Source organism: Malurus melanocephalus, unplaced genomic scaffold (genome assembly GCF_030028575.1).
Source record: "Malurus melanocephalus ecotype Western Australia unplaced genomic scaffold, MMel_1.1 scaffold_12, whole genome shotgun sequence".
Classification (NCBI taxonomy): Eukaryota; Metazoa; Chordata; class Aves; order Passeriformes; family Maluridae; genus Malurus; species Malurus melanocephalus.
In genome coordinates, this window is record NW_026623244.1 from 4,412,239 (window position 1) to 4,439,185 (window position 26,947).

The following is a 26,947-nucleotide window of genomic DNA, read 5'->3' on the forward strand; positions in this document are numbered from 1 at the left end:
CCGGGGCCCGCCAGCGTAGGACGGGCGGCTGTCCCAGCCGGGGCCACAGCAGAGAGCGGGCAAAAACGCGACCCCTCACACAGACGCCGTCACCAGGCCGGAACAGGGGCACCCTAAATCCCCGGGGTGGCTGGTGATTGTTAATAAACCCTCCCTGTTACCACCCTCGTGTGTTAAAATCCGCCTTCGGTACCACTCCCGTGTGTTACACCCACCCCTCGCTSTGGGGGCTCCAGGGCTGCGCCCGCCCGCAAGGACGGTGGGCCCGCCCGAGACGGCCCGGCTGCGGCGCGAGGCACGCCGGGAGTTGTAGTCCCGCGGCCCGGCGCTTCGCGCCGCAGCACCGGGCATGGCCAATGGGCGGCGGACCTCGACAGGAGGGGGTTCCGCGAGGATCGGCCGCCCTCYCCCGCCGTGTTGGCGGGGCAGAAGTGCCATCACCCAGTGGACAMGCAAGGAAAGGCATTCACTCCCCGTTCTGGTGCCCCTCTTCTCCCCTCGGAGTGCGGGACTGGGGCGCTCTCCTACGAGTTCTCTCCCCCATCGGCGTGCAGATGGAATGCCCCAGCAGAGGCCGGCACCACCCCCAGCCGCCCCGGCGGGCTCCATGGCCGAACCTGCTCAGTGTGAGCGCTGCGTGCTCCCGCCCCCCTTGCTCTTAGAAGCGCTCCCGCCATTGGCTGCGGCTGGGCGCTCTTGCCAATCAGGAAGCGGCTCTCATGGAGGAAGGGAATAAATACAAGATGGCTGCTCATATAAAACCAGGCATTGGGCTTCGCCCCGGCGATGGGGGAATCGAGGCTTTAACCCGCGCTCCGAGGGTCCTTCGCCACTCCCGCCCGCGCCGCCGCCGCCCCGCCTGGGGGAGCGACACTCCGACCGCCGCCGGCCTCTGCCGCGCTCAGCCGCTGCCCGCGGATCGCCGGCGGGGCCGAGGCCGGGTGCGGCGCCCCAGGCCCGAGCGAGGCCCAGCGCCCTCCGCCCGGGCAGCACCCCGGCCCCCCCGTCCCGCCGCCCGCCGTCAGCCAGGCCCARCTCCGGGTGGCCATGGCCGTCTCCAGGTCGGTGGGAGCTGGGAGGAATGGGCGAAGGAGGGCCGGCAGCGGCCGCCGGGCGCTCCTGGCTCTCCGTGTGGCCTGGGTGCGGCGTGGGGGGAAGGAGGGGTGCTCGCTTTCCATCTCATTTTGCTCCAGGAGCCTGCAGAGGCCTCGCCGGGGCCGCCCCACTGGGGACTGGGGGTGGCTGTATGCTCCGGCGCCTGGGTTTGCTTCCTGGCCTGGGGTGACTCCCGAGCCCCCTCCCTTCTTCGGGCCGCAGGGGCTCTGCCTGGGGCGTCTCGGGCTTCTTCCTGAATTCGACACCTTCGTTTTCTTGGCCGGTCCTTCCCAGGGWGGTTAAACAGCTAGGGAGTAGGAAATTATGATACTGAGTCTCAAAAACTGGCGAGAAACCGTTTTTGCYTTTCAGAGCCCTTAGTTGTAAAGTAACCAAAATAAAACAGGCTTTAATGGAGAAAAGTGATCAGCGTATTCTGGCTCTGCCTCAAAATGTTGGGCAGTATCTGCTTGCACACATGTGCTCTGGGGTGTGCCAGTGTTTAAAGCATTCCCAGATAGAGAGGTGTGTCTTAACAGAGCTGTTTTCTAAAAAATGCTGAGCACGAATTTCTGCCTTTTTTCTTTTTTTTTTTTGTGTGTGTGTGTAATGGGTTACGTTAAGCTTCCTAACAGGATAGTTGAAAGGAAACTATAAATCCAAATTAAGCTTGTGATAGATTAGCTCGAAGTCACGTGTTAGTAGTATCTCTACTTCCAAAGGGCTATCACAAAAGTGAATTCTCTTTTCAGTAGCTGTAYGTGAATAAGTTTATAATTCTGTGTAAAAAAGTAAAGGTGTGCACGTTTATAATGGAAATCCATTCTTCATAAAATTTATGGCAGCAGTGCWCCTTTTAATACTTCCAGTAGCCGGTGTTTTATTTTAAGCTTTGTAATTTCTATAAAGTATCACTTTGTTTTGTTCTACTTTTTTTAAAAAAAACTTTTATAACCTTTAAGAAACTTTTAATATATTTTTTTGTATTTTTTTTCTTATCYCCAAATCTGTCCAGAAGAGTATGAAAATAGTAAAGATTGCTGTAACAAGATTACTGTGTACATTAAAATAAATCATCATGTAAAATAGAGGAGTCGTCTAATTACGTTAGGTCTGGTCAGTCTGCTTAACCAACTTTGCTAATGTATGTACGTCTGATATGGGGGCTAACTGGAATATCAAGATAAAGCTTTTCAGCTGTGTGCTGAGGCTGTGTCTGCTRTAGAGGSTGCTTTCCATTTCAATTACCAAGGTTGCTTTGGAAAGCAGCAATACAAAGATTTAGTTAACACCTTTTGGGAACTGAAGGGAAAACTAGATACGGTGCATTCTGTGATTCAGTGTGAAGGATTAAAAAAGTTGGTGTTAACAATGTTGTTATATATTATATATGCTTTGGGTTGTAATCTTAATATCCAAATGTTACACAACTGAGCATAAGGTATAGAACTTCACCAAAGGTGCTGTAATACTGRTGATTTGTTACAGAATTGTTTCAGGTTCACATGTAACTTAGGTAAAAGAATACACATTTCAGAGTGCTGTAACACATTGTCTATTCCTTGCAAACACCAACGTTACTGCAATTATAACAAGTGATAATGTGTAAATTTGCCTTTATGTGTTTTTGATAGAGCAAAGACTGTCTGTCCCTTTGAAGTTACACAGCAGCTCTTGACAAATGGATCTTTCTGCTTCTGAACCATAGGAGCCCTCATACAGTGTCAGTGCTGCTTTTGTAAATAAAGATATCTTGGCTTTACCTTTTACTTAAGAATATTGAACTTGAAAGGGCCRTTCCTTTAAGACATATTACAAATCATTGTTTGTGCACTTGGGTATGTAACCACATAACTGTCTTTTTGTAAACGTTTAGCTGGTCCAGCTTCTGTACTAATTCTGCTTTTCCTCTAGGTAGTTACTTTTTTTTTGATGGGCTAACATAATATTTCATTGTTGAATGCCTTTTACCCTTACAAGTTTGGAGAGTGAGGAAGAAGCTGATTCAAATCAATCTTTCTCCAAAGCCCGTGGTCCTTGTAGAGTACACAGCGTTAATATTAATAATTTAATTAGGGGTAGTTCTATATTGGAACCTTTATTTCATTATTCTTTTGGAAGTGAGATCTGGGGTAGTTTTACATTCTCAAAACAGCAAGTTATCAGGTGGTTGTTTTCCCAAGAAAGTTTCATTTCTGCTCTTTGGCTAGTTGAGAACATTTCTCAAAACCCTAGTCTGTTCAGGGAGATCCAAAAAAMCACAGGAAATGCTTTAAAATACCTTCAAATTCGACTGATAATTTGCAGCTTTGCTATTAAGAAGGTTATTTTAAAAATAATTGTGTAAGTAGTTGTAACTTAAATTCTTATTTCTGCTTTTTTTTGTGTATGTGCTTGTTTGACCAGATCCCGCAGTTGCATGGATTGAAGACCTACTTCTGTATAACACTGCTGTGTTGATGCTCTAGAAAACAGACATAAAGCACAGCAGTAGATACCTCATACCAAAGGATGTTGCAGAATATTTGCGTTGTATATGTTGACCTCTTTGGTAGTTTTATGCTGAAGAGACTAATGAATGCCATCCTCCAGAAGTAGGGATAGGTGGGTGGGAAGGTTGATATTCCTTCTGTGAATGTGCAAGATAGTTTGGTAGCCTTTAGCTTCTGTCACCAGTCTTAAAAGTATAGATGTAGTATGTTTGCATAGCTAATGAAAGAATCCCAAAATTCTTGATAGTGGGACTGAGATGGAAAAAAAAAAGTGAAAAGTTTTGCTTCAGCTTCATTTCTACAAAATGCATGGTCCAAGTRAGCAATCACAGCGGGTCACAAGTGATCTTTTGAGATACTTCAGGAGGAAAAGTAATACTTCCAAGAGAATGGGAACTCACAGATTACTCAGGATCGTAGAGTTTCAGTAGGTTATATTCTGATAATAGTCCTTCAACAATCTAATAAAACTTTTTTCCAGTCTCTTTAATGTGTTCAAAGGCATCTCATGTATTATTCCAACAAAGCTGTTAATGGCATTCTCCTGTTTTTGAGTGTCTTTGTAGTATGAAGGAGAACTAATGTACTTTTAAAATGTAAAAAAATTAAGCTGGTAAAGTTCATTAAGAGTAAACGGGTTGATTTTAGTTGGTATATGCTTTAAGTTTTCCCTGATGTACCTWAAAGACAACCTCTTCAGGATATGTTCAAGACACTTCCTTACAGAAATATAGGAGACCATAACTTGCTGCTTCTGCACCCATTCTCAGTTTGATCTGTGTAAGATTAATACTGTTTTCTAGAGTTTTCAGTGATTTTGATTACATGGATTTGTGTATGACTGGTAATAGGTAGATTAGGAACCTAGTTTTTATTTTGAAATAAATAATTATTTCAGAAGGCTGTGAGACTGAAGCTCCCGTGAGCTAAGCAGGCCTCATGTATTGCTCAGCTTTTGAAGTGTAAGGCTGTGACTTCACAAGAACAAATGGCTGCACTCGCTGGTGTCATTACTCATGTAATATTTCAAATTGAATACTGCATCAAAAAATCTCTTACATGCCTTGTATACCTTTTAGATATGCTTTTTGGGTCTTACCACAAACTTTCTTTATAAAGAATTCAGCTTCTAGCTTCTTTGGAAGCTGTTGGCTGCTCTTGCATGAAAAGCAGGAATTAACCTGAGCAAGTATGTGTTCACTGCTACTGAAAGGCCTATGTCCAAAGCATTAGAATAGGTCTCCTATAAGCAGTGTGATTATGGGAGTAGACTCAAAARGGGGGAAGAATAGTGTAACTTCTGTCTTCTTGGTGGAGATTAACTTGAAGACCGAAACAGTGGACTGCATTCTGTGCTGCTCTTTGTGGGAGAGAGGGCTGATATTGCCATAGGAAGAGGGAAAGCAGAAATAGCATGTGCACTGCTGCCCAAATGAGAGAGAGCTCTCTGTTTCTCGGGCACACTTTTCTAACCAACTGAAAGTCAGGATTGCATGCTGAAGGAATGCCAACCTACTCCAGCAGATGGAATTTGAATTGCACCAAGGTGTTCACTTTGTAACTTACCTATACATCTTATAATCATCTGTTGTGACAGCTGTTTCAACTGCCTTTTCTTAATCACCCTRATATTTTGGGGTGCATTGTTAGTTGTAGATACATATGTAATAATTTATAAGTAAAACTTGTACGGCATAAAGTTGTAGATTATGTATTAATAATGCAATTTGTATTGAATTAATTATATTAATTTTAGAATTTGGCTGGCTTCCATATGCTGTACATAATACTGTGACCCAGTGTGGTYATGGAGCTGTTGTTTCATTCCAAATGTTCTTCAGCTGCTGCATAGGAAACAGGATTTCTTCATTGTCCACTGTCCCACCTTCATAACTATTTACACACCTAGGAGAAGTAAAATTACAATCCATTCTTTGTGTATCATCACTCTTCTGGGTTTTGTTCTGAATTCTGTTGAAACTTTTTTTCTCTTACTGGCTGATTTTATATTTGAAAGTTGCTTATTTGATTATTTAACCATTCATGTCAACGAGTGTTTAGAGCTGTGATGCTGACCAAGCTCGGATTTGACCAAATGATAAAGTGACAGTATAGGACTGTCAGGTCAACAAGAAAAGTTCAGACTCCATTAGAACTTTGGTTGAATATCACCCTTGTCAAGTCTAAAGTTAATTTAGGGATGTTTTCAAGGTGTCTGGGCTATTTCTGTACTAAGAAATAGTGCCTGGGAGGAAGCTYCTGGATGTTGAAAATACCAACTCCTAAGAGTATTCCCTTGCCTTCTGATGGGTGCTAGCTAGCAGCTTTTCAAAGAGCTCTAGGCAGAGCTTGACATTACTGTTCCAGGTACTGTGCCACTAAGGGTGTTTTGTACAGTCACACAATTTTAATGGGCTGGAGGATATGCTAAGGTGCTAATACCAGATGGCCTTTACTATCAGAGATTGCTCTCTGGACAGTCTRATATGCTTGTGCACAGGGATGTTAAGTCCAAACAGGTCATTTCATGCGCAGCGTGAATGTTTTAAGCCTTCCAATTTGCTGCTTTCAATGAGAAGTTTCATCATCTGAAGTCCTGTGAGGACACAATACAGTCAGAATACTTACACTGGGACAGTTTCCATCTTTATACAATTCAGGTGCACATGTGTTCTTCTGCAAACATTTTGAAGACACTGTTGCTAACACCGTATCTTGACATTAATTATCCAGCTRCTAGCTTTSTAATGCCTCTGGAGGGGAAGAGCTTTCAAATCCACATCATCCAGKTTCCACAGGAGTGCCATAACGTTTGCTTTAAATAGTATGACAATTGTCCCGTCAAATGGAGATCAGCAATCACTTTGGGGCAGCAGCAAGGAACTGCAGATTAGCATGAAGRACAGAACAGGTCATTTGTTGCAGTGTTTGCCTCCTGTGGCTGGGTGAGGCCCATGTCTAACGTGTTGAATGTGCAAAACTGGTGACCAGAAGATGGAATCACTGTGGTACCTTGAGAGTGCCATCACTTAGTTCTGGTGGCTCCTCTGTAGGTGACGCAGTCTCAAATGCTGCTGGATGTCTGTTCTTGAGCCACCTGCAGAAGAGAAYTACTAGTGTGACCAGGACTACAGTTAGTCAGATGTTGTTGGCTGTGTTTGCTAGTCCTGTTTCCATGTATTTTGCTGCAGTTGAAAGCTGAAACCTTACTGTAGTGATGTCAGACAACTGAAAGATTTTTTTTGKTTGGTTTGCATTTATAAGTTAAGCATATTACAATTTTAAATCACAAATTATAAACAAAGGATATTGTAGGTTTAAAAATAGTCGAAACAAACCAAACTGTTTTGTTGGTAACACAGCTTCAAAAAGTTGTGGGTTTTAGGAGTGAAGATGTAGTGTTGGAACTAAGTCCGAAAATCAGGTCGAGTTTTTGAGAGTAGGCTGACAGTGGTTTCCTCCTGTTTTGACACATGAAGAGTTCTAGCTGAGGAAGTGGTCGAAGTTATTCACTGTGCTTGACTTAGAGATGAAAAAAGATAATTTGATAGTTAAAGGAGCATGTGGTACTAGATAGCAAACTTAAGTGTGGAACACTTGAGGTTTCACAGAGAGATAAAGAATGAAAGGGGTGAGAACGAGTAAGCTGGAGCAAACAGTGGTCCTTCTGAAAGCTACCATGTTTTATACTGAATAATACTGACTGCTGCAAATCAGGTTGGGTTATTACTGTCAAAAGTACTGAAGCAAAAATACTGGCAACTAATGAGATACCTAGTATGTTTCTCATGACTTRTCCACTATCAGTGATTCAGGAGAGTTGTGCCTTAAAGCTTTTATTCTCCTAGACTGTCTGCTCACACAAAACTGCTGGATTAGATATACCTGGGATTTAATTTTTATAACTTWAAAACAACTTAGTATTTACTAAATCATAGCAATTGAAACTCTAGTTTTACTTAGAGAAATTGAAATAAACTCACCTATTTTAGTAGTAAGAAGAGAGTTATTTCTAAGATAGCAAATATAAGAGTTGTGTCTAAAAAAAAATTTTTCAAAATTCTTTTAAGTTAGATTTTTTTTTTCATCTAATGAATATTTAATATTTCCAGTTTTGAGAGTATTTGGGTTTTGGTATTGCCTTGGTGCTGCACTGCAGTTCTTGTTGTGTTGTGACAGACTATGCAATATACTCAAAATTAAGTGCAGTTTAAGCATGCCAAAGAAAATACAAAATCCTCTGATGTTGGAAAGAGCTTTTGGTGATTTTTTTTCTTTTTAAGTTATTGGAACTAATGTGAAAGATAATTTATGTGCAATGTAATTAGTAGCAACAGACTAAGAGGGGCAAGGCATTTGTCCTTTCCTGTATGTGCTCAACCCAAGGGTATTTATGAAGATAGGTTGTTCAGGATAGCTAAGTGAGCTTCATGATGTGTAAGGTCTGGTTTTGTATTGTTGCAGTTCTTCGAGGAGTACTTTTATGRTAAGGCTGGAAGGGACAGTTTTGATTGCACTATGGACAGTTTCTAGATTCATATTCAGTAATAACCTCATACTGCCCTATAGCTAATGGATAAACTTGGCACTCWCTAGAGWGCTCTAATCAACCCATTGATAGTGGAGGGAATAATGTACACTTGTGTACCTCAATCATAGATTTGAGTATCTAGATAGTTATCGTGTAAAAACATGTAAAGACAGACTTTATTTTTCATTCAGTAACTCTAAACAAGAAATAATTGAACTATTCTACAGATTATTGGAGTCTTTCACTAAATACAGAGTTACTGTGGAAACAGATCTGCTGGTTAAATCCCGGTATTTTGTGGGAAGGGCAGAAGCATCAGATTATCTCCAACCTGTAAATACAAGAGGTTTCATTTTATATATTCCAGGTAATTAGGGGGAAAAGATGTGAAAAGTAAARATTTGTCATCCTGGAGAAGCAGGATTGGAGAAGAGTTTGGTGTTACCRATAACAGGCTATATTGTCAATGGAAGTGATAATACACAATAGGAGCAGCTGAGCCCTCTGTTTTTTCTGTCARACAGAATTTGATGATCACATACAGCATATTTATGTTTCAAGATTGAAAATGTTCTATCACAGAACAAAGGCAGGAATGATTTTTTTTTTCTTGTAACTGTGTATTTTTTAAATGAGCATTTCTTAAAATTACTCTGGGTTACTAGAGTTACTAGAAAAATAGTACATTATTCACCCTGCCAACTGGCAGTCTTCAGGCAGACATCTCTTCTTTGGGTTACATAAACTGAAAAATGTGGGGGAATATTTATAGAAATGGGCAACTTAACTATGAAAAGAGTAACATTTCAGTTTTTGTCAATCACATTTAGGCTCGATCGTCTCTTTATTTTACTGGACACCGGTACAACACCAGTAACAAGAAAAGCAGCTGCACAGCAACTTGGGGAAGTAGTGAAACTGCATCCTCATGAACTGAATAATCTCTTATCAAAAGTAAGCATTTTTTTCCCTAGTACTTTAATGGTGAAAATAAAACTAGTTTAAAGGAATGTGCTTCTGTGGGAAGAAGAAAAAGTGTAGTAGTCTGTATTCTTCAAAAATAGGAGACTGAAGAATATTAGGGGCTGCTTCTGTTAAAGGTGCTGTTCTGTCAGCTTCTGAAATGATTACATGAGRTTTCACTTTGCATTCAGTGTTGATACTCAGTATTTGCTGTAAGCTCAGATCTTCTCTAAAGAGAAGTTCTAATGCCTTATAAACGTTTCTGCTCACCTTTAAAGATTATTACTTGTGTGATAAAGGGTTAAAAATATGGTTGTGTGTCTTTAAAATGGCTGGGAAGTGGAAGAGTTTTCTGTTGGTCTGAGACTTCAATCTGGCCAAGTCTAGTAAAACCACTAAAAATAGTCTGTTTCTGACAGGTGAAGATGGCTCAGTGACCTCATTTCTGTTCTTATTGAGCAGGTGCTCTCACCACAATTGATGCTGTCAACAGAATGGCCAAGGCATCATGAATATCAGACTGCTTTCAGAGAAAGAAATAGTTTTTCTAGATGTGTGACAATAGTGATAAATCAGTTTCGAAGTGCATATATTGCTTCAAGTGACCYATGTTGTCTCCCTTCTTGGGTTAAATGACTTCAGGGTTTTAAGGTCTTTTAATCAATTTTGAACACTTCCTTTTAGAAAAAAAGCCAGCCAAACAAAAAAAAAACAAAACAAAACAAAAAAAACAAAACAAAAACATATTTCAAGTCTTGTTTAGTACCTGGCAGAACTCAAGCTTCAGTTTAACTGATTGGACTAAATATATCTTCTCTTAAGATCTGGCTCTGGCAATTTTTCTACTAAGCAGTGAGCAATATAGATGACTGCTGGCATTTTTTGGTTTGTTTTCTTGTCCTTTGGGGTTTTTTGTTTTGAATGTTGTATTAATCCATAGCATTAAAGTAATTTTGTTTTAATAGAGCATAACAGCTGATGGATTTTTTTAAAGTATATTTTAAGCAAATACTTACTTACCTATTAATCTCTCCTTAAAGGTGTTAGTGTATTTAAGAAGTACGAATTGGGATACTCGTATTGCCGCTGGCCAGGCTGTCGAAGCAATAGTGAAAAACGTACCTGAGTGGAATCCAACTCCAAGATCAAAGCAAGGTGCTCCTTAAATTAATTGTGTATAACTCATTGTTTATCTTAGGCAAACTGTCTGTGGARTGAGGCTCTTCAAGGCAACTGTGTCATTCTGGTTTTTTATGAGCAGRGACTTTGTGTATGCGTGTAAGTTGTTTGGAACAGAGTGCTAATAATGCTGAGGTCACGTGTTCAATCCCTGTATGTCCCATGCACTTTAGAACTGCACTTGATGGTTTCTCTGGGTCCCTTCCAGCTTAGACTGTTCTGTGGCTTTAGATGTTCTTGCTCAGTTGTACCTGATCTTTGTTTCTTCCAGAATTCCTGTRCTTGTGCTTTGTACTCTCATGAACCTTTTATAAATAAGAGGAATAACTAGTAAAATGGTAAAATGTTTAACCAATCAACTTTGTCGTGATAGTTTGCAGAAACTCTTTTCTTCACTGGTCCATTAATTGGGGCACCTTTTTGCGGGACCTGAAATGACAGCTTGCTCTTGTTTCTTTACATCATGTTAGGGATGTTAGTGTCCTTAACTGTTAAGTTATGGACTAAGTGATTTTGTCCAAACCCACTGGTACTATGTATCTTCACAACTTTGTGGAACAGGTTCCAGAAATTCACTGACTTGTTAAAAACCTACATACACACACACTGCTTAAAGCAGCAACAGTGAAACTCACATCTGTTTGAGATGATCTCATATTTGTTTCTCTTAGTGCTTCTCAGTTCTGTTGGTTTTGAATTTGACAAGCAAGTTCTGCATTTTCCTTGTCCATTGTCTTTATTTTTGTAATTCATRTTTGCTCTTCTCCAACAACTTCTCTTCATATTGAAGAGTTGCAGTCTCTTCAGTCTTTCCTCACAAGGCAGCTGCTTTGTCTTTTAAATAACCTCATCTTTCTCTGCTTTCTCTTACTCATGTCCTCCTTGAGATACACAGAACTCCGCACAGTTTACCTCTGTYTCTAGAGTACTGATATTTACTCATAATGACAAAATTATGTGCTTTATCCTGTCATCAGTGTCCTTCCTGATGATACCCAGTACTTTGCTGGCTGCACTGGCTTTCACTGCTCAGTAAAYAGACAAATGTAGAAAACTATCAGAAATGCCTGATAGATTTTTATTGAATGTTGACTGCCAGTTTGAATGCATTGTTGTGTAGGCATGGTCTAGTTTATTCATTTCACACCTTATGTAATTCTTTCCCCATTAGTCTGTTCTGAGAATCCTCCTTGGATTCCTTAGCACCAYTGTGACTTCAGGCTACCCAAAAGAGCTGAGTGTCACCTTTGTGTTTGGAGAAGAGTGCATCAGTGAATGTCTTCTCCATTGATTAGGATTGAGAATTGTTGCCAACACTGATCCCCAAAGGACTCCAGAGCTAACTTGTATCTTTCCATTTGTAAAAGGATGTTCTCTCCAGTTCTGTGCTAACCTGGTTCTTTTGATTTATTTTTTTTCATGTGAATCCTTGCCAAAAGCTTTTAAATATATTATGTTCACTGGATACCCTCTGTCCACTTGTTCCAGCTCTTTAAGGACATTGATAATCAGGTTATTGAAAGATGTTTTTTTTTCAGGGCAATTCTAACTCTTTCCCCGTAAATCATATTTATCCATATACTTAATAATTTAGTTATAGGATCATAGAATAGTTTGGATTGGAATGAACATTAAAGATGATCTAATTCAAACCCAGGCAGGGACTCTGAGATTGTGTACTCTATTTGCCAAGGACAGTTCATTTCACTTGTCTGGTTCCAGGGATTACTTCTAGCATGCCTTTTGTGTAGGGAAACTGGGCAGCCTGTTAGTCTGAGAGTACAGCACCTCTTTTAAATGCACTGTCCACTTCTTGTACATCTGCCTATGAGATTATTAATGAAATTGGAAAGGTAATTGTGTGTTTGAGAAAAGGCAGTCACTGTTTGAGAAGAGCTCACAGCCAGGCTTCAGCAGCCCTTGGTAGCTGATTTTCTTCCTTACCTGTTTGGACCACTCTCCAGCTTCCCTACTTTGGAAGCTTGGCTGRTAGGGATATGCAGCAGTGTTGGTGTGCTACTTGTGATACTCTTTGTGAGCCATATGCAGTTCAAAACTCTAAGCTGGCCATGTGTACAGAGAAGACCTAGTGGTAGGTCAGTGTCCAAGATTCAAAAAAGCTAAATTTATCAAGGAATAAACTTTTTTTTTCCTACTTAGATAAATTTAGTTACCTATTTCAGTCTGTCTTTGTGAAAGTGGAGCCTTTATACTTTGTGAATCAAAATGCTGTATTGATGTCTGGTGGCTCTTTGGAGGAGAGAAACAATTTCTTACTCTTCCTTAATCTTCTGCCAGAATTTTCAACAAAAATTTCATCATGTTGTCCYTAATATTATTTTTATTTCTTATCTAGAGCCAGGCTCAGAGAGTCCTAATGAAGATTCACCTTCAACAGATCGGTTGCGTTTTGACAGATTTGATATATGTCGGTTGTTAAAACATGGTGCATCTCTTCTTGGATCTGCTGGTGCAGAATTTGAAGTCCAAGATGATAAATCAGGTACCTATATTTTGCTTGCAGACAAGAAAACTTACTGATTCAAAAAAGTTTGTTGTGGCAGTATTATAAGCMGAGATATTCACAAATTCTCAGAATGCTAGGAAGTAATGACAGAAAATATTCCTCAACATAAGTGTTTTGTATTTTCTTTCTCAAGTTACAGTTTTTTAGGGGTGTGTGTGTGTATTGCTTGTTTGGGGTTTTGCCTTAACAGGATTGCTATATGTACAGTGGGGAAGAAGGGGTGGAAACCTGAATAGGCAGTATCAAAGATTTCTGTGGACTTGTGTCAGAGGGGCAGGCACTATCACCACTTGTTCTTCACTCAACAGTATTCCCACATACAGAAGTAGGATGTGGCTTATTTAAAAGCTTCAATGTTTCAATTATAAAAAGATTGCATGAAAAATACTCTGATAAGATTGCCAAAATTGGAAGGTCAAATACCAGAGCCTGTGTGATGATTTTTGTTTGACTTGAYTTGTCTAATATATTTCTGTAGTTTTTTAGCTGAGAGTTGGTTTATCAGTGTAATGGCACTGAATTATTTTAATCTAAGCTATTTTTTTKATGTTATGGTACTTCCCTACTCTTAATTCCAATCTACCAACTTCTGCACCAGATTAAGTGATGCTGTAGGTAAGAATCTGACTGCATAGCCCTGATTCCTTTGTTCCCTGTGATGTGTTGTTCCGTGCAGGGTACACAGAAGATCAAWAGCTCAGCAAGGAGCAGAACCTGTGGCTGCTGAAACTCGAGCAGTGTCCTGTCTCTTCAGCCTGGCTGCTAATTTATTGCTTGGCATCTTTTAAGCTAGATTAATAAAGTGGTGTACAAGTTTCACCTCATCAAATGAAACCCAACACTTTAGTTCATAGAAATCTGATATTTATCCCAGGATTTCACATAAAAAACATCTATGAATGAAAATAAGTAAGAAATACAGTATAAAAAATAAGAAAATGAGATAAAATGCTTTAGTTGCTGCTTTTTTTAACTCATGGGAAAATGTACAGTCTGCTTTCTCTTCTTTTTTATAGCACCTTCCTTTTTCAAGTGAGTTGACAATGTGAGTGGACATAATGCAACTTAAATAATTTCTAGAATTAGCAGTGTCTGACAATTTTTCCTGAGATGATGGTAGGAAAGGAAAGACAATTTATAAAGAATGGAAGTCGTTTCTATTTGCTTGTTAATTAAATGCAGTTGAAAATATTTACTAATATAGTAACTAGTAGTTAATAGTTATCTATGCAGCCCCAAAATCATGCCTGTATTGGTCATCTGCTTAAAAGTTTGAGCCAATAATTGAAAAAAAAAAACACAAAAGCCGAAACAACAAAACAGCTCTTCCTGATTGGTTTCTCTATTGTGCATGTAAAGAACGAAGTCTGACAGCCSTACCAGCTACAAGTTTTGGGTTGTTTGGAAGGTTTTTTTCTACTTGGGTGCTAAAGTCTTGTATTTTTTATGGAAATGTAGGTGCTCCTGAAGTGTAGGTGTTCTGTGTTTAGTGTTGAAACTTCACATAATCTTGTGGTGTCTTCTATTAATTTCCAAAATGAACCTTGCTTGATCACAGTTTACTTGTGTAGTTATAGTAGCAGAAAAGGTCTTGGGTGTCAATGTGATTTGTTTAAGAAGATTGTATTAACCAAGTACAATTTAGTTCTTAAATTTTGGCCTTGTTATGTACTTTGAGCAAGTCTTCAATGATATATCTGGCTGGAATTCTGACATACCTTTTAAAACCTTCTTTTAAGGTGAAATTGATCCTAAAGAGAGGATAGCCCGACAGAGGAAACTGCTACAGAAGAAACTTGGCTTAGATATGGGTGCTGCAATTGGAATGAATACTGAGGATCTGTTCAATGACGAAGATTTGGACTATTCTCCTTCTTCAGTTTTACTAGTAAACAAACAACCTGTAGGTAAAACCTTGAGCTATTTGRCTGCAAGGAATAATACAGTGGGTTCACTTTATTTGAGCTTCTGTAGTTATAATGTTTGTATTTTAAATAAGATGATTGGCATCTAATGTGGTATGCTTTGGCCTCCTGAGTTCTTATATCCCATAGTTGCTTGTTACTTTGATGTCAAACTGCTGTCAGAGTTTGAAATGGAGGGTTGGGGAAGTTGAGAGCATTGTGAGTTTGAGAATTTTTCAGGACTTTCATCGTAAGAAGAATTGACAATGAATGACTTTTCTTTCAGACTCTTCAGGCTGCTGAGTTAATTGACTCAGAATTTCGAGCTGGTATGAGCAGTAGACAAAAGAATAAAGCCAAAAGAATGGCTAAGCTATTTGCAAAGCAAAGATCCAGAGATGCAGTGGAAGCTAATGAGAAGAGGTATAATAGTGAACTGGTTTCCTTTTATTTCAGTTAAGCTGGGATTGTGATTTGATTTATCTGTTGAGAAACTTCCTACTGTCTTTGCATCTTGAATCTCTTATGTGCTAATTGTGCTGGTGAAAAGCTTGCGTGCAGTGCTTGTTCCCAGTAGAGCCTTGTTGAGGACCCAGCCTCAGAGGCATCTTGACATAATGGGATAATACAGCTGAAATATGTAGTTTGTCCCTCTTAAGTATGGCATGAGAATAATGCATGAAAATGGGGGATTTTAAGAAGAGGAACAACTTAAAATTTAGGATACCATTTTCTGATGTGTTCTGTGTTCTTCACTGTAATTTATAGTGGCATATTAATGTATCTATTGTGTTTATAATAAGCGGYGAACAAAATTCTTGATCTTATTCAGGAATTACTGGTTTTCTTGAAAAAATCTGAGATGTTGCACATTTGGGACAGCATTGTGCTGTTTTCTCATTGCATTTTTTGTTTTTACATGTAAACTTAGKTATCTTGCATGTTTCACAGTGTTAGACCTCTTTGTTTTGTATTCTTGCTGTACTTTATTGTATTGGAAGCCTACAGTTGTAGACATAATTACTTCCCTTAAAGCACACATCCAGTTCATAAACATATGCTTGCTCCTTCTCAGTAATGATAGCACTGATGGGGAACCAGAAGAAAAGAGAAGAAAAGTTGCAAATGTTGTCATCAACCAGCCTGCCACAGACTCAAAAACGTTGGTAGAAAATGCTCAGGAAGAGGTATGATATTTTGTTCTGCTGTTAGCAGGAATGCTAATTCAGTTTTTTAGCAGACTAATTTGAAACAAAATTCCTTCATGCTCCCAAGTTCTTTAGTTGTTTTAGCATTCAGGGAGATGGAATCAAGAATGTCATTGCCAGGTTACTTTTATGCACAAAGAAGCAAATGTGCTTCTGTGTTACAGCATTGAGGAAGAAAAACACACTTAATCCTTTGGTAGCAGTTTGTGACCCAAATGAACGTGAGTAGGTGGCTACAAGTGTCAGACCTGGGTATTAAACTGGAAAACTCTKCTAAACACTTACATGGTAGGATTACAGCAAATAATTTTATCTAAATGCTTATTTAATCTTTATTTAATCTTCGCCTTACTTTAATTAGGCTTAATTTAGAATTAAGTTCCATCTTTAATAGTTGAAGATTCAAACAATTATTTTAGTCTGGGAAAAATCTGCATTTGTTTCAATAGACTGAAAAGCTAAACGTTAGGAAATGTTAAACCAGAATACAAATGGTGCATAGAAGTTTGAGAAGACTTGATCTATGTAAGTCTGTATTCTGCAAAAATTGTTTTTTAGATGTAGATCAGTAATTAAATTTTTACTTGCATTAAAAGGATTGGAAAACTAATTTGAAATATCGATGATAACTACAGTCTTAATAGCTGATGGCTGCCATCTGCCTTTCAGTTGCTTTGTGTATGTSGTGATGTAAACTTACTAATACTAGTAAAATTTCCTTTCCAAAGCCATGTCAGTTTCCTTGTAAGAAGTTCTGGGATAGTGCTTTGGTTTTCAAGAAGTGGAATGTGTTTTGAAAAGGGTGCTGTTTATTACTGGTTTCATTGACCCAATTTCATTATGTACTGTTTTCAAACTGAGACTTGTCTATTATGTTCTTTAAAGGCAAAGTTCATCAGTTTAAAGGATCACTGAGTAGAATAAGAAACTTAGCTTGATTTTCTGCCTTAGCATGTTTCCTAAAGGAAAAGTAAATTCCAGAACATCAAAATTAATTCCCATAGAGAAGAGGGAATTAACAGAACAGGCCTTAATGCTTAACAGGCCTTAACCTTTCTGTTAACGCGCTGCTAACAGAAACTTCATAAACTTCTTAAGAGATCCAGTGCCAATCAGCAAAGTTTCTGAGCTGAGGAATAAGACCCTTTTTTCTGTCCTGTCCAGTAATGAAGAAAAGTACTAAAGTTTTTGGAGTTTTTTGTATGCCATTTAAATATGTGAAGACAACAGTATAAGAAGTGTTCATGATTCCTTTCTCTTTTATTCTCATACATAATTTTTTTATGGATTTAGGCAAATGAATGGCCTCTGGAAAGCTTTTGTGAAGAGGTGTGCAATGACCTCTTTAACCCTTCTTGGGAGGTAAKACATATGTTCAGTATTTATTGTGGAACTATAAATTTTTTAAAAAGGGCTTCAACAGAAGCAAATATCGTATGTGTTGAACTTAAGACAATTCTGCTGTATATCAAAACTTATACCAATTGTGCGTGCAGRTTACATAGCCAAGACAAACTTGCTTTTAGCAAACAAATGTTTTTTAAGGCTCATTTAAWGGGGAATGGAAAACAGATGTGTAATGTATACTTGTGGAGAGTGGGAAAGGTATGAAAAGCAGTCATTATATAAGTGAGAATTATGGGATTATTGAAATTCAAGCAAAATAAAATTACATCCATCTATGGTTAAAAGATCACRCAATTAAAACAAACTTGAATTCATCAAGACTTCGAGGAATATTATGTGAATCTGTTGCTGGCAACACTGGCATGTTTTGTCAGATGCTAAGCTAGTAGAAAAGGGAGAGGAATCAATCATWGAGTAACTACAAAAGCTGTGTTTGGTTGCTTAGAGTGCTTATTTTCAAGATTCAAAACTGTTCTACTCAGCCTTTTACTCAGTCCTTATRCAATTTTCCACAAACTTCAGTAGAAATTTCAGGTAAAGATATGAAGTAGCTGGTAAAGGTCTAACTTCCTTGTACAGAAGATAGAAATAACTGTTRTCAACTAACTTCATTTTCTTAATTTGATCTTTTGAAAGGTTAATTATTAATAGCAACTCTAACATCCTTATGTGTATCTGTAGCACAGTCTCGGTGATGTCAATATGGGCAGAGCCAACTTGCTCTCATACTTGGAAACACAGAGATAGATCATATGCAGCCAGCATAATTATTTTGGTCCCAGAAAAAGAATAATTATATTTGTGTGGCACATCACTGCATCTGAGCCAAAAAGCCTCACCTTATTTGAAAGCAGGCTGTTTGCAGTTGAAGGCCAGGTCCACTTTTCTGGTATGTAGACGTTCTCATAGCTTTCTTTAGCACATTTGATAAAAGACACATACATCTTAATAAGGGCAGTAGATCAATACAGAATCATTATTACATTGTGTTCTGAGGGAAAAACAGGTTAACCTGCCTCAAAATATATGCTTGAAATGKCTCTCTGGCAGCATCTTGCAATGTCTGGAGGTTGCCTCGGTGACTACTTCAGACTGCTTGCCAAGCTTACAGGCAGCTGAAGTCAGGCAGGATGAATTGTACTACTGGTATTTCCTTTACACATTTGTGTCCTGCTGGTTTGTGTTTGCAGAAGCTGAGATGTTAACTAGCAAAGTCTCTTTCTTTTGACTTACAACATCTAGCTCATCAGCCATCTTGGACCAAATAAATAGTTTGTGTATGAACAATTAGGAGTTGAAGATTAGACTCTTTGGCTGTATTTTATTGGCTTGCTTATAACTTTAACCAACAGCCACTGAGCTGTACATAGGGGACATATATGTTTGCATTTCATATAAGATATTTTGATGAAGGGAGGATCTATGAAATACTCAGTTCTAGTTATTACTACTGTGTTCAACTGTTCGTGTTTGGTGAGAACATGCCAGTGCCTATACTTTGCTTTACCGTGTCACCTGTTCACTTCTTTCTAAAATCCAGTCAAGCAAGGCAGGTTTTTAAGCTATGCAGAATAGTAATTTCCAGAAATTTGCCTTGCAAACTCCAAAATACTCAGTGAGGATCCATGCTCTGTTTACGAAATACCAAGAGTTATAAAGAAACTTTAAWCATTAAGTGCTTAAAACTGTAATAATGTTGATTTTTTTTTTAGCTTATAAACTTAATAAAACCAGTTCAAATTTTTATTCAAATTTTTCTTTGACAACTAGTTTCTTATAGCATAGTGAGGTAAATKTGAATGAGTGATGGCTGTATTACTGCAAATATGATAATGTGTTAGAAAATAGAAACAGTTCTTAATTGCTTCTGTTMATAAGCTGGCAAATACTTTGGGAAAGGAAGTTGATTTTTGAACCAGTGAATATTTTAGGTATGTGATGTGATCCTATAATTCCCACAAATCTAAGTGGTATTAACTGCAGTGCATGGAACATCTGTGATAAGAATACAGTCATGTTATTTCAGTTTCCCAACATGTGTTTTATCTTCTATTTCCTAGCATTTTAAAACTGACTTTTAATTTCACTTTCCTAGGTTCGACATGGTGCAGGTACTGGGCTGAGAGAGATACTTAAAGCTCATGGTAAAAGTGGTGGCAAAATGGGAGAYAGCTCTTTAGAGGAGGTAAGTTTCCAAATATGTTACTTAAATGAAGTTTAGAAAAGAGACTTAAAATACTTGGACTTTGCAGCAGGTGTGTGATGTGAGTGAATATAAAGATATTTCTGCTCAGAATTTCTGGATGACATCCCTGCATTCACTGACAAAACATTCCTTTTAAAAGGCTTCAGAACCCGGTACTACCATATAGGTAGCCATTAATATGTTGGCTGTGTATAAAGCTATTAAACATTAGCTTCCATATTAGCATATACTGTTTTCAAGTCCTCAATAAGGCTGTCCTGAAACAAAATTGACAAGTTGACTATGTAACTCTAGTAGTGTCTCCGACCTCTAATTCTATTGCTTAAGTCGTAAGAGGACTCTATCAAACTGCCTCTTTATTATGAGAAAATGAGTTTAAATAGTCTTTTAAAAAGGAGAACAGTTCTTTAAAAGATATCCTGACAGTATTAGCTTGTTTACTAATAGTGAATTTTATCCAGATTCTTGCTGACTTCTCTGCTGCAGAAGCGGCTGTAAGAGCTTGTGRCTTAGAGAGTGGAAGAATGAGATTTAAGTCAATGTGCTTCAGCAYACTTAGTAAATAGGAGAGGAAAAAACTTCGATCTCTCCTTGCTTCCCTGTGGAGTAGTATTTGTTCCATGGAGATGCTGGGTAATAAGAACACAATCTGTAATGATAAGATCCTTTAAACTATTTCTTAACTATTTGTGGAAAGTATGTGTACTCCAGCTAGCTTCAGAGTTTGCTGTGCATGCCCTAAACTGGGTAAAATTCTTTGGCATGTGTGGGAATATGAAATCTGCAATATGCTTTAAATTTTGTTCATTAAAAGGGTAGTTCTCAAGGGAAGTGGTGATCTAGTAGGCAAACAGTGGAGATCAGAAGGGTGATGCCTGAGCAGTTGCTTTTGTAAGACTTCTGCTCTGAGTTAGAAAATTACATAGTTACTGGCCTTTGATAGAGGCCAGAGCTTCAAGATAAGCTTTGTTAAATCTGGAGGAGATGGGGCTGAAAAGAGAGTTCCTTTCACTGATCTCCTACAGTGAGGCTTTATAGTTTGTTTACTTGTAAATATGCTTCAAACATTTTAATTGCCTAGCACATGTTGCTCTTTGTCAGTATAGATTATCTGAATKACTTCACCTTTGTGTGCTGTGTAGGAATAAAATTGTCTACCTTACAAGGTGCTCTCCTGCAGTTGTATTTCAACTCCAGCAGGCAGCTAAGCATCACACAGCCTCTTACTCAATCCCCCCTCTTGTGGGATGGGAAGGATCRGCTGGAAAGAAGTAAAATTCATGGGTTGAGAAAATAACAGTTTAATAATAGAAACAAAGTAAAATATTGTAATTGTAGTACTAATAGTAGTAACAGTAATAACAGTAATGAAAAGGAGAGAGAGAATTAAAACCCAAGAGAAACAAAATCTGTGTGGTATGATTGCCCGCCACCCACTGATGGATGCCAAGCCAATCACTGCTCAGCCCCTTCTGGGTACCTCCCCCWGTTTATAATACTGGGCGTGACATTCTGTGGTGTCCCATTGCCCACTTTGGGACACCTGTCCCAGCTGTGCTCCCTCCCTGCTTTTTGYACACTTGCTCACTGGCAGAGCATGAGACACTCAAGTTTTTGACTTAGGGTCAGCATGATGTAGTGACAACCAAAATATTGTTGCAGTATCTACATTATTTCTGTACTGAATCCAAAACAGCACTGTACCAGCTACTGAGGAAAAAACCTAACTCTGTCCCAGCTGAATGCAGGACGCTAACCTTATTAAAGGTGTTGTGTTTTTAGAGAAGAAAACAGTCAGGTTATTAGTGCTGACTACTTGGCCTTGACTGTCTGTACAAGAGGACTGTATTGAGACAATGTGAASATTTGTTGTCATGTCTTTTACAGATTTTAGCTAAAGTAAGCATATCAGAAATGCTTTATGAAAAAATATAATCAAGGTAATCAATTTATTTCTTCTTGCAGATGGTTCAGCAGCATCAGGAATGGCTAGAAGAYTTGGTTATTAGGCTTCTGTGTGTGTTTGCACTAGACAGATTTGGAGACTTTGTTTCAGATGAAGTAAGTTTAAGTTACCTTTGCGTGGACAGGTAGATCAGCAGGCTTCTGCAGGAGAGAACGCTGCAGTGGCTTGGCTGTGCTTTGCATAGTGCTACTGTGTGTGCCTGTTGTAACTGCTTATAGATGCTTTTTAAAAAGTAGCTGATACATAAACTTTACCTAGTGTGTATAGCAGTTTGGTCATCTGACTCTTTCTAAGTCAAATTTCATACAGAAGTATCTGTTCTATCATTTACTTTTTCCTAGGTAGTAGCACCAGTGCGTGAGACTTGTGCTCAGACTTTGGGAGTAGTATTGAAACACATGAATGAAACTGGTGTTCATAAAACTGTGGATGTTCTCCTGAAGCTGCTTACACAGGAACAATGGGAAGTGAGACATGGTGGTCTCCTAGGAATAAAGTATGCTTTGGCAGTACGTCAGGTAATAACCCTCATGACAAATTGTAGAGAACTTTGGATCAAAAATCCCTACTCAATGTAGAGGATGTAGGTAGGTAGCTGTGATAAAGCATGCTTGCTTGCGCTGTAGTCCCGTGGGTTATGAGATGTGTGATTAAATTTTATATCCATGCTGCAAGTATCTTGTGAATCTGTGCTATTGTAACTTGATAAGTTACTTGCAGAAAACATAAATAGAGGCTATACCTTCCTGCTTTTGGTGATACTCTCATATGTGAGGTAAGAGCRGTGTTGCAAGAAGTTTAGGCTATCTGTGGTGGTATTCTGCAGACACTGAGCTTTRGTAATACTGAAACCAGGCTGACTTACAGTTCATTAAATTTATAACCTGTAATTAATTTCATGAATGGTAACTTAATATTTAGGCTACTGTCTTGGACCTGTACTGTCCCTTTAAAGCAATCGGGTTCATTTACACACTTAGAGTACCTCTTAGTTGACTGGATCTTTTATATGCTTTTTAGGTTTAGAAATGTTTTTGATCTTTTTGGCAGGACATGATCAACACTTTATTGCCTAAAGTGTTGCCTGCAATAGTTGAAGGTCTGCAAGATCTGGATGATGATGTCCGAGCTGTTGCTGCAGCATCTTTAGTACCAGTAGTGGAAAGCCTGGTCCAACTTCAATCTCAGAAGGTGASTGACTGTTTAATTKCACTTTTGGTCTAAGTGAAGAAAAYWWTGTTTAGAGGCAKCACTGGTCTTGGTTTGGTTTCTTGTTTTAATGATAATCTCTTCTGCTTATTTGTGTAGGTGCCTTTTATTCTTAATACCTTGTGGGATGCACTTCTGGAGTTGGATGATTTGACAGCTTCCACAAACAGTATCATGATCCTTCTTTCATCCCTCCTGACTTATCCTCAGGTCCGCAAATGCAGGTAACTTTTTAATTAGTATTGCTTCAGTATTAAAAGCGTGAGTGTCTACTTACTTTCAGATTGGAATTATCAGTTTCTTTCAAATCACATATTGAGGAGATGAATAATTTAACTCAGTATTTTAGTTCTACTCTGGTTTTTCCTTAAAGCAAAGGTTAGGACAGTGCTTCTCTTTAGTGAAATGCATCCATCGAATTAAGGGGTGTTCTAGATATGGTTTATATGTGACTTTTTTTTCCATTCTCCATTCATCTTTGGTGTTTTAGTAAAGGATACTTGCTCCACTTACATGGGGGTCCTGCCTACAAACATCTTGTTTGTTAACAAGGAGCAGACAAACTCCAAACAAGACCAAACTGTACATTAAAACAAATGCTTAAACCTGTAGAACTTTGCTATTGAAACAGTTTTGAAGAAAGCTACAGACATAAATTTGCATCAATAGTACAACCAGTAATTCTGTGACTGTTTGAAGACACTGCCTAGTTCCTGTCTCTTTGGGACTCTGGCACATTAAAGGAACTTCATCTTAGTATGTTTAATTTTTCATAATACACATGGTAAATTCACAGAATCTGCACTTAAGGTAGATGTTGTAYGCATTCAATTTTTCTCATCCTACATGATTGGCACTGCTGAAGTTAGTGGTTGCCCAAATCCAAAATAAAGAATGAAGTTTTGTTACTAATGCAGTCTTTAATTCAGCATATACTGCTTGCATCAGTCAATATACCAGTTGCTTCAGTTGATGTGCCAGTTCATGCAAAAGAGATGCAAGCTTGTTTTTAATTATTTGTAAAGTTGTAACTCCCTAATAGCAACTTCAGCACAGAAACAGCCCCTCCTTTTTTCTAAATAGATGAGCAAAGATCAAAGTATAATMATGGTAAAAATACATGCTTAAATTGACCAGTTCTCTATACCAGCTTAAACCCCAAACCAGTATTTTCCTGAAAAAAGATACCTACTCAAACTATTTTAAATGTATAAACTGTAGTWACTTGATCCTTCACTTAAAATTACYAAGTATATGCAATAATACTTTACTTTCTTAAAGMTTTTTTTTGGATGAAATGAATATAAATGAAATGAACTTAGCTCTGTGTGTGTGGCTTTTTCCCTGTCACTGCCTCTTCATTTCCCTTTCCTGTAGTATTCAGCAGTCTCTGACAGTTTTGGTCCCACGTGTGTGGCCATTCTTGCATCACACGATATCTTCTGTGCGAAAAGCAGCACTGGAAACATTATTCACACTGTTGTCTACCCAAGACCAGGTAAGAATTAGAGTTATTAGTGTCTTACTGTGATGCATATTGGATGTGCTTGGTCATATGCTATCCTTGTTTCAGAGTTCTTCAACATGGCTGACTCCAATTCTGCAAGACATGTTGAGGCACATATTTCAGTTTTGTATCTTAGAAAGCAACCAAGAAATTCTGGATCTCATTCACAAGGTACTTGCACGACTTGTCACCTAGATGTAGTGTCTATCCTGCTCTTTCAAATCCTCTGTACTTGTGTTAAATATTTTGCAATTGGCCTGTGTGATCCTTAACTATRGTGTGAATGAGAAGTGGTTCCTACAGTTTCTCAGCATGTGTATGATATTATGTAGACCATGTACAAATTTGTCTTGATTTCTACTGTGGTTCTTTCCCAAGGTGTGGCTGGAACTGTTAAACAAGGCATCTGTACAGTACGTTGTTGCAGCTGCTTGTCCATGGATGGGAGCCTGGCTCTGCTTAATGATGCAGCCATCTCATTTGCCCATTGACTTAAACATGTTGCTGGAAGTAAAAACCAGGTCAAARGTAAGTGAAATGTAACCTCACTGTTCTGAGGAAAGTAGGAAATTGCWTAGCTGTATACAAAACATATTTGAAAGGTGCAGAATGGCAGTGCCTTTCTACAAATCTAAATGTAAATTGTCTTGCAAGTCTCAAGTCTGTAGAGTTAAAAAAGGGTTGTCAGGGTATCCATGAGAATTAAGTTCTGCTGTGTAGCATCCTCTATGTGGACTTTTTAAAGTCTTTATTTATATAGTCCAGCAAGCAGATGGCTTTGGAACCGAGTTAAATCCAAAAGCATTGTGTTATTTCTGAAAACATGCTGAGAGAGGTTTCCTTTTTATTTTGTGTATTTATCAGCTGTATATTGAGTATTAACCTTAATACTCTAATGAAGGAATAGCATATATTTAATTAGACTACAGATTTCTGTTAGTGGATTTACAAGTATTGACTACTTTCACAAGTCTGTTACCTGAAAAGTATTCTTAGTCCAACTATTGCATGGTGTGGTGGTTATTTGGAATGTTATGGAATATGAATTAATCTTTTTATTACAAACAAACTTTCAACCTCTCCTTTATTCCATAGGAAAAGGCAGGTGCTAAACTGCGTCAAGGTCAAACCCAGAACAAGGAAGTGATTCAGGAATACATTGCTGGGGCAGACAGCATTGCAGAAGATCCAGCAACCAGGGATTACGTTGTCATGCGTGCTCGGATGATGGCAGCAAAGTCAGTTTGCTGGAAATATGAAAAAAATACTTTAAAACAATGTATTTTTTCATTATATGTAGTGTTTTTGCCAAAGTCTAATTACTATTTTGGCATCCTYATTTTGAATCATTAATTGCAGAGTAATTGTAATATTGAAATGACTGTTGTTTTTCCTATTGTCAGGTTGCTGGGAGCACTTTGTTGCTGCATTTGTGACCCAGGTGTAAATACTGTTACTCAAGAAATAAAGCCAGCTGAATCATTAGCTCAGCTTCTGCTCTTCCACTTGAATTCTAAATCTGCCTTGCAGAGGATTAGTGTTGCGTTAGTAATCTGTGAGTGGGCAGCCTTGCAAAAGGTAGGATGTTTCTGCAGCAAAAATTAATTTTACTTACTATCTCAATTCACTGCTTGTTGTGTGGTACTTAGCTTGAAATAAGATCTCAGTAGGTAAGCTCAAATGGTGTTTATACATCTAAAAACCAAACTCTTGATTGTTAAAAGGTGAAGGAATACAGTATTTAGTAGCTAAATGCCACCTGTCAGAACTATGAATCAGTAAATAKGCTCACATTTTTTCTACAAATAAGTCTATTCTCAAAATGCCTTTTATCTAAGGTCAGTGATTCCTTTTAGGATGACTGTCTTTGCTCACTATCATTTCTAGTGGCAGATTTTTTGTTCCTAATCCTTTAATATTCTGTGTTATCAATATTAATAGTCACTCTGGAAACTGGGGTTTTTTTGTAGCTAGGTTGAGCTGCCTAAGACTGAACAAAGGAAATTGTGATTATTCAGAAATGCAAATTGTGTTTTTCTGTTACAGGAATATACAACTGTGGCTGTTTGTGTTCAACCTCGTTTACTTGGGGTCCTTTCTGAACATCTCTATTAYGATGAAATTGCTGTTCCTTTTACACGAATGCAAAATGAATGTAAACAGCTCATCTCATTGTTAGCTGATGCACACATTGACRTTGGAAACAGAGTAAACTGCAGTGTATTTACAATAGATCAAGCTAATGAGCTGGTAAGTAGAGGCTTGCCAGCCATTCCTTCAAATCTGTTCTTGTCTTGAAATGCACCTTCAGCATAATTATTACATAGACAGTAACTTGCAGAAATAATGTGGTGACCTTTACATATCTTATGAAAAACAATGTGTAGAGATGCTTACTGTTTCCCTTGAGGTGTGTTTACAGTCTGACAAAAATCAAGTGCCGTGCAAGGTACACACTTGGTAGGAGAATAAAACTGAGTCTTTTGTCCCAGGTGTGGAATCACTGTTGATATCTACACACAAAAAAACAAAGCAGGCTTCAAAACCATTGTCAAAAGACTTGTAAATACACTATGTAAATTCTGGACTTCTGCTTTGCCCATGACCTTTTAATCTGCTTTTAATCTTTTCTAGTGAAAAATTTAAGCAGCAATGGTCAACCAGTTGTGAGTGGGGAACGATATGGAAGGTCCTGCAAATACTTCATTGTGCTTTTTTCTTCTTATTTTTATCCCAGACTATTTCCTTAAAAG

General features: G+C 38.5%; 1 protein-coding gene across 1 annotated transcript in view; it reads left to right on the forward strand.

Moving 5' to 3' along the window:
- The first annotated feature begins 749 nt into the window (after positions 1 to 749).
- The window catches only part of BTAF1 (B-TFIID TATA-box binding protein associated factor 1), a 41,432-nt gene continuing 15,234 nt past the window's right edge, over positions 750 to 26,947 (forward strand). Inside the window, exons 1-19 of the mRNA XM_057381075.1 lie at positions 750 to 1,061; positions 8,949 to 9,072; positions 10,122 to 10,236; positions 12,617 to 12,763; positions 14,527 to 14,690; positions 14,978 to 15,114; positions 15,767 to 15,878; positions 17,193 to 17,261; positions 19,402 to 19,491; positions 21,478 to 21,573; positions 21,820 to 21,996; positions 22,529 to 22,669; positions 22,787 to 22,911; positions 24,065 to 24,185; positions 24,261 to 24,365; positions 24,573 to 24,722; positions 25,290 to 25,432; positions 25,598 to 25,772; positions 26,241 to 26,444. Coding sequence (XP_057237058.1) covers positions 1,048 to 1,061; positions 8,949 to 9,072; positions 10,122 to 10,236; positions 12,617 to 12,763; positions 14,527 to 14,690; positions 14,978 to 15,114; positions 15,767 to 15,878; positions 17,193 to 17,261; positions 19,402 to 19,491; positions 21,478 to 21,573; positions 21,820 to 21,996; positions 22,529 to 22,669; positions 22,787 to 22,911; positions 24,065 to 24,185; positions 24,261 to 24,365; positions 24,573 to 24,722; positions 25,290 to 25,432; positions 25,598 to 25,772; positions 26,241 to 26,444 — 2,409 coding nt within the window. The 5' untranslated portion in view covers positions 750 to 1,047. The remainder of the gene's footprint in view (positions 1,062 to 8,948; positions 9,073 to 10,121; positions 10,237 to 12,616; positions 12,764 to 14,526; positions 14,691 to 14,977; positions 15,115 to 15,766; positions 15,879 to 17,192; positions 17,262 to 19,401; positions 19,492 to 21,477; positions 21,574 to 21,819; positions 21,997 to 22,528; positions 22,670 to 22,786; positions 22,912 to 24,064; positions 24,186 to 24,260; positions 24,366 to 24,572; positions 24,723 to 25,289; positions 25,433 to 25,597; positions 25,773 to 26,240; positions 26,445 to 26,947) is intronic.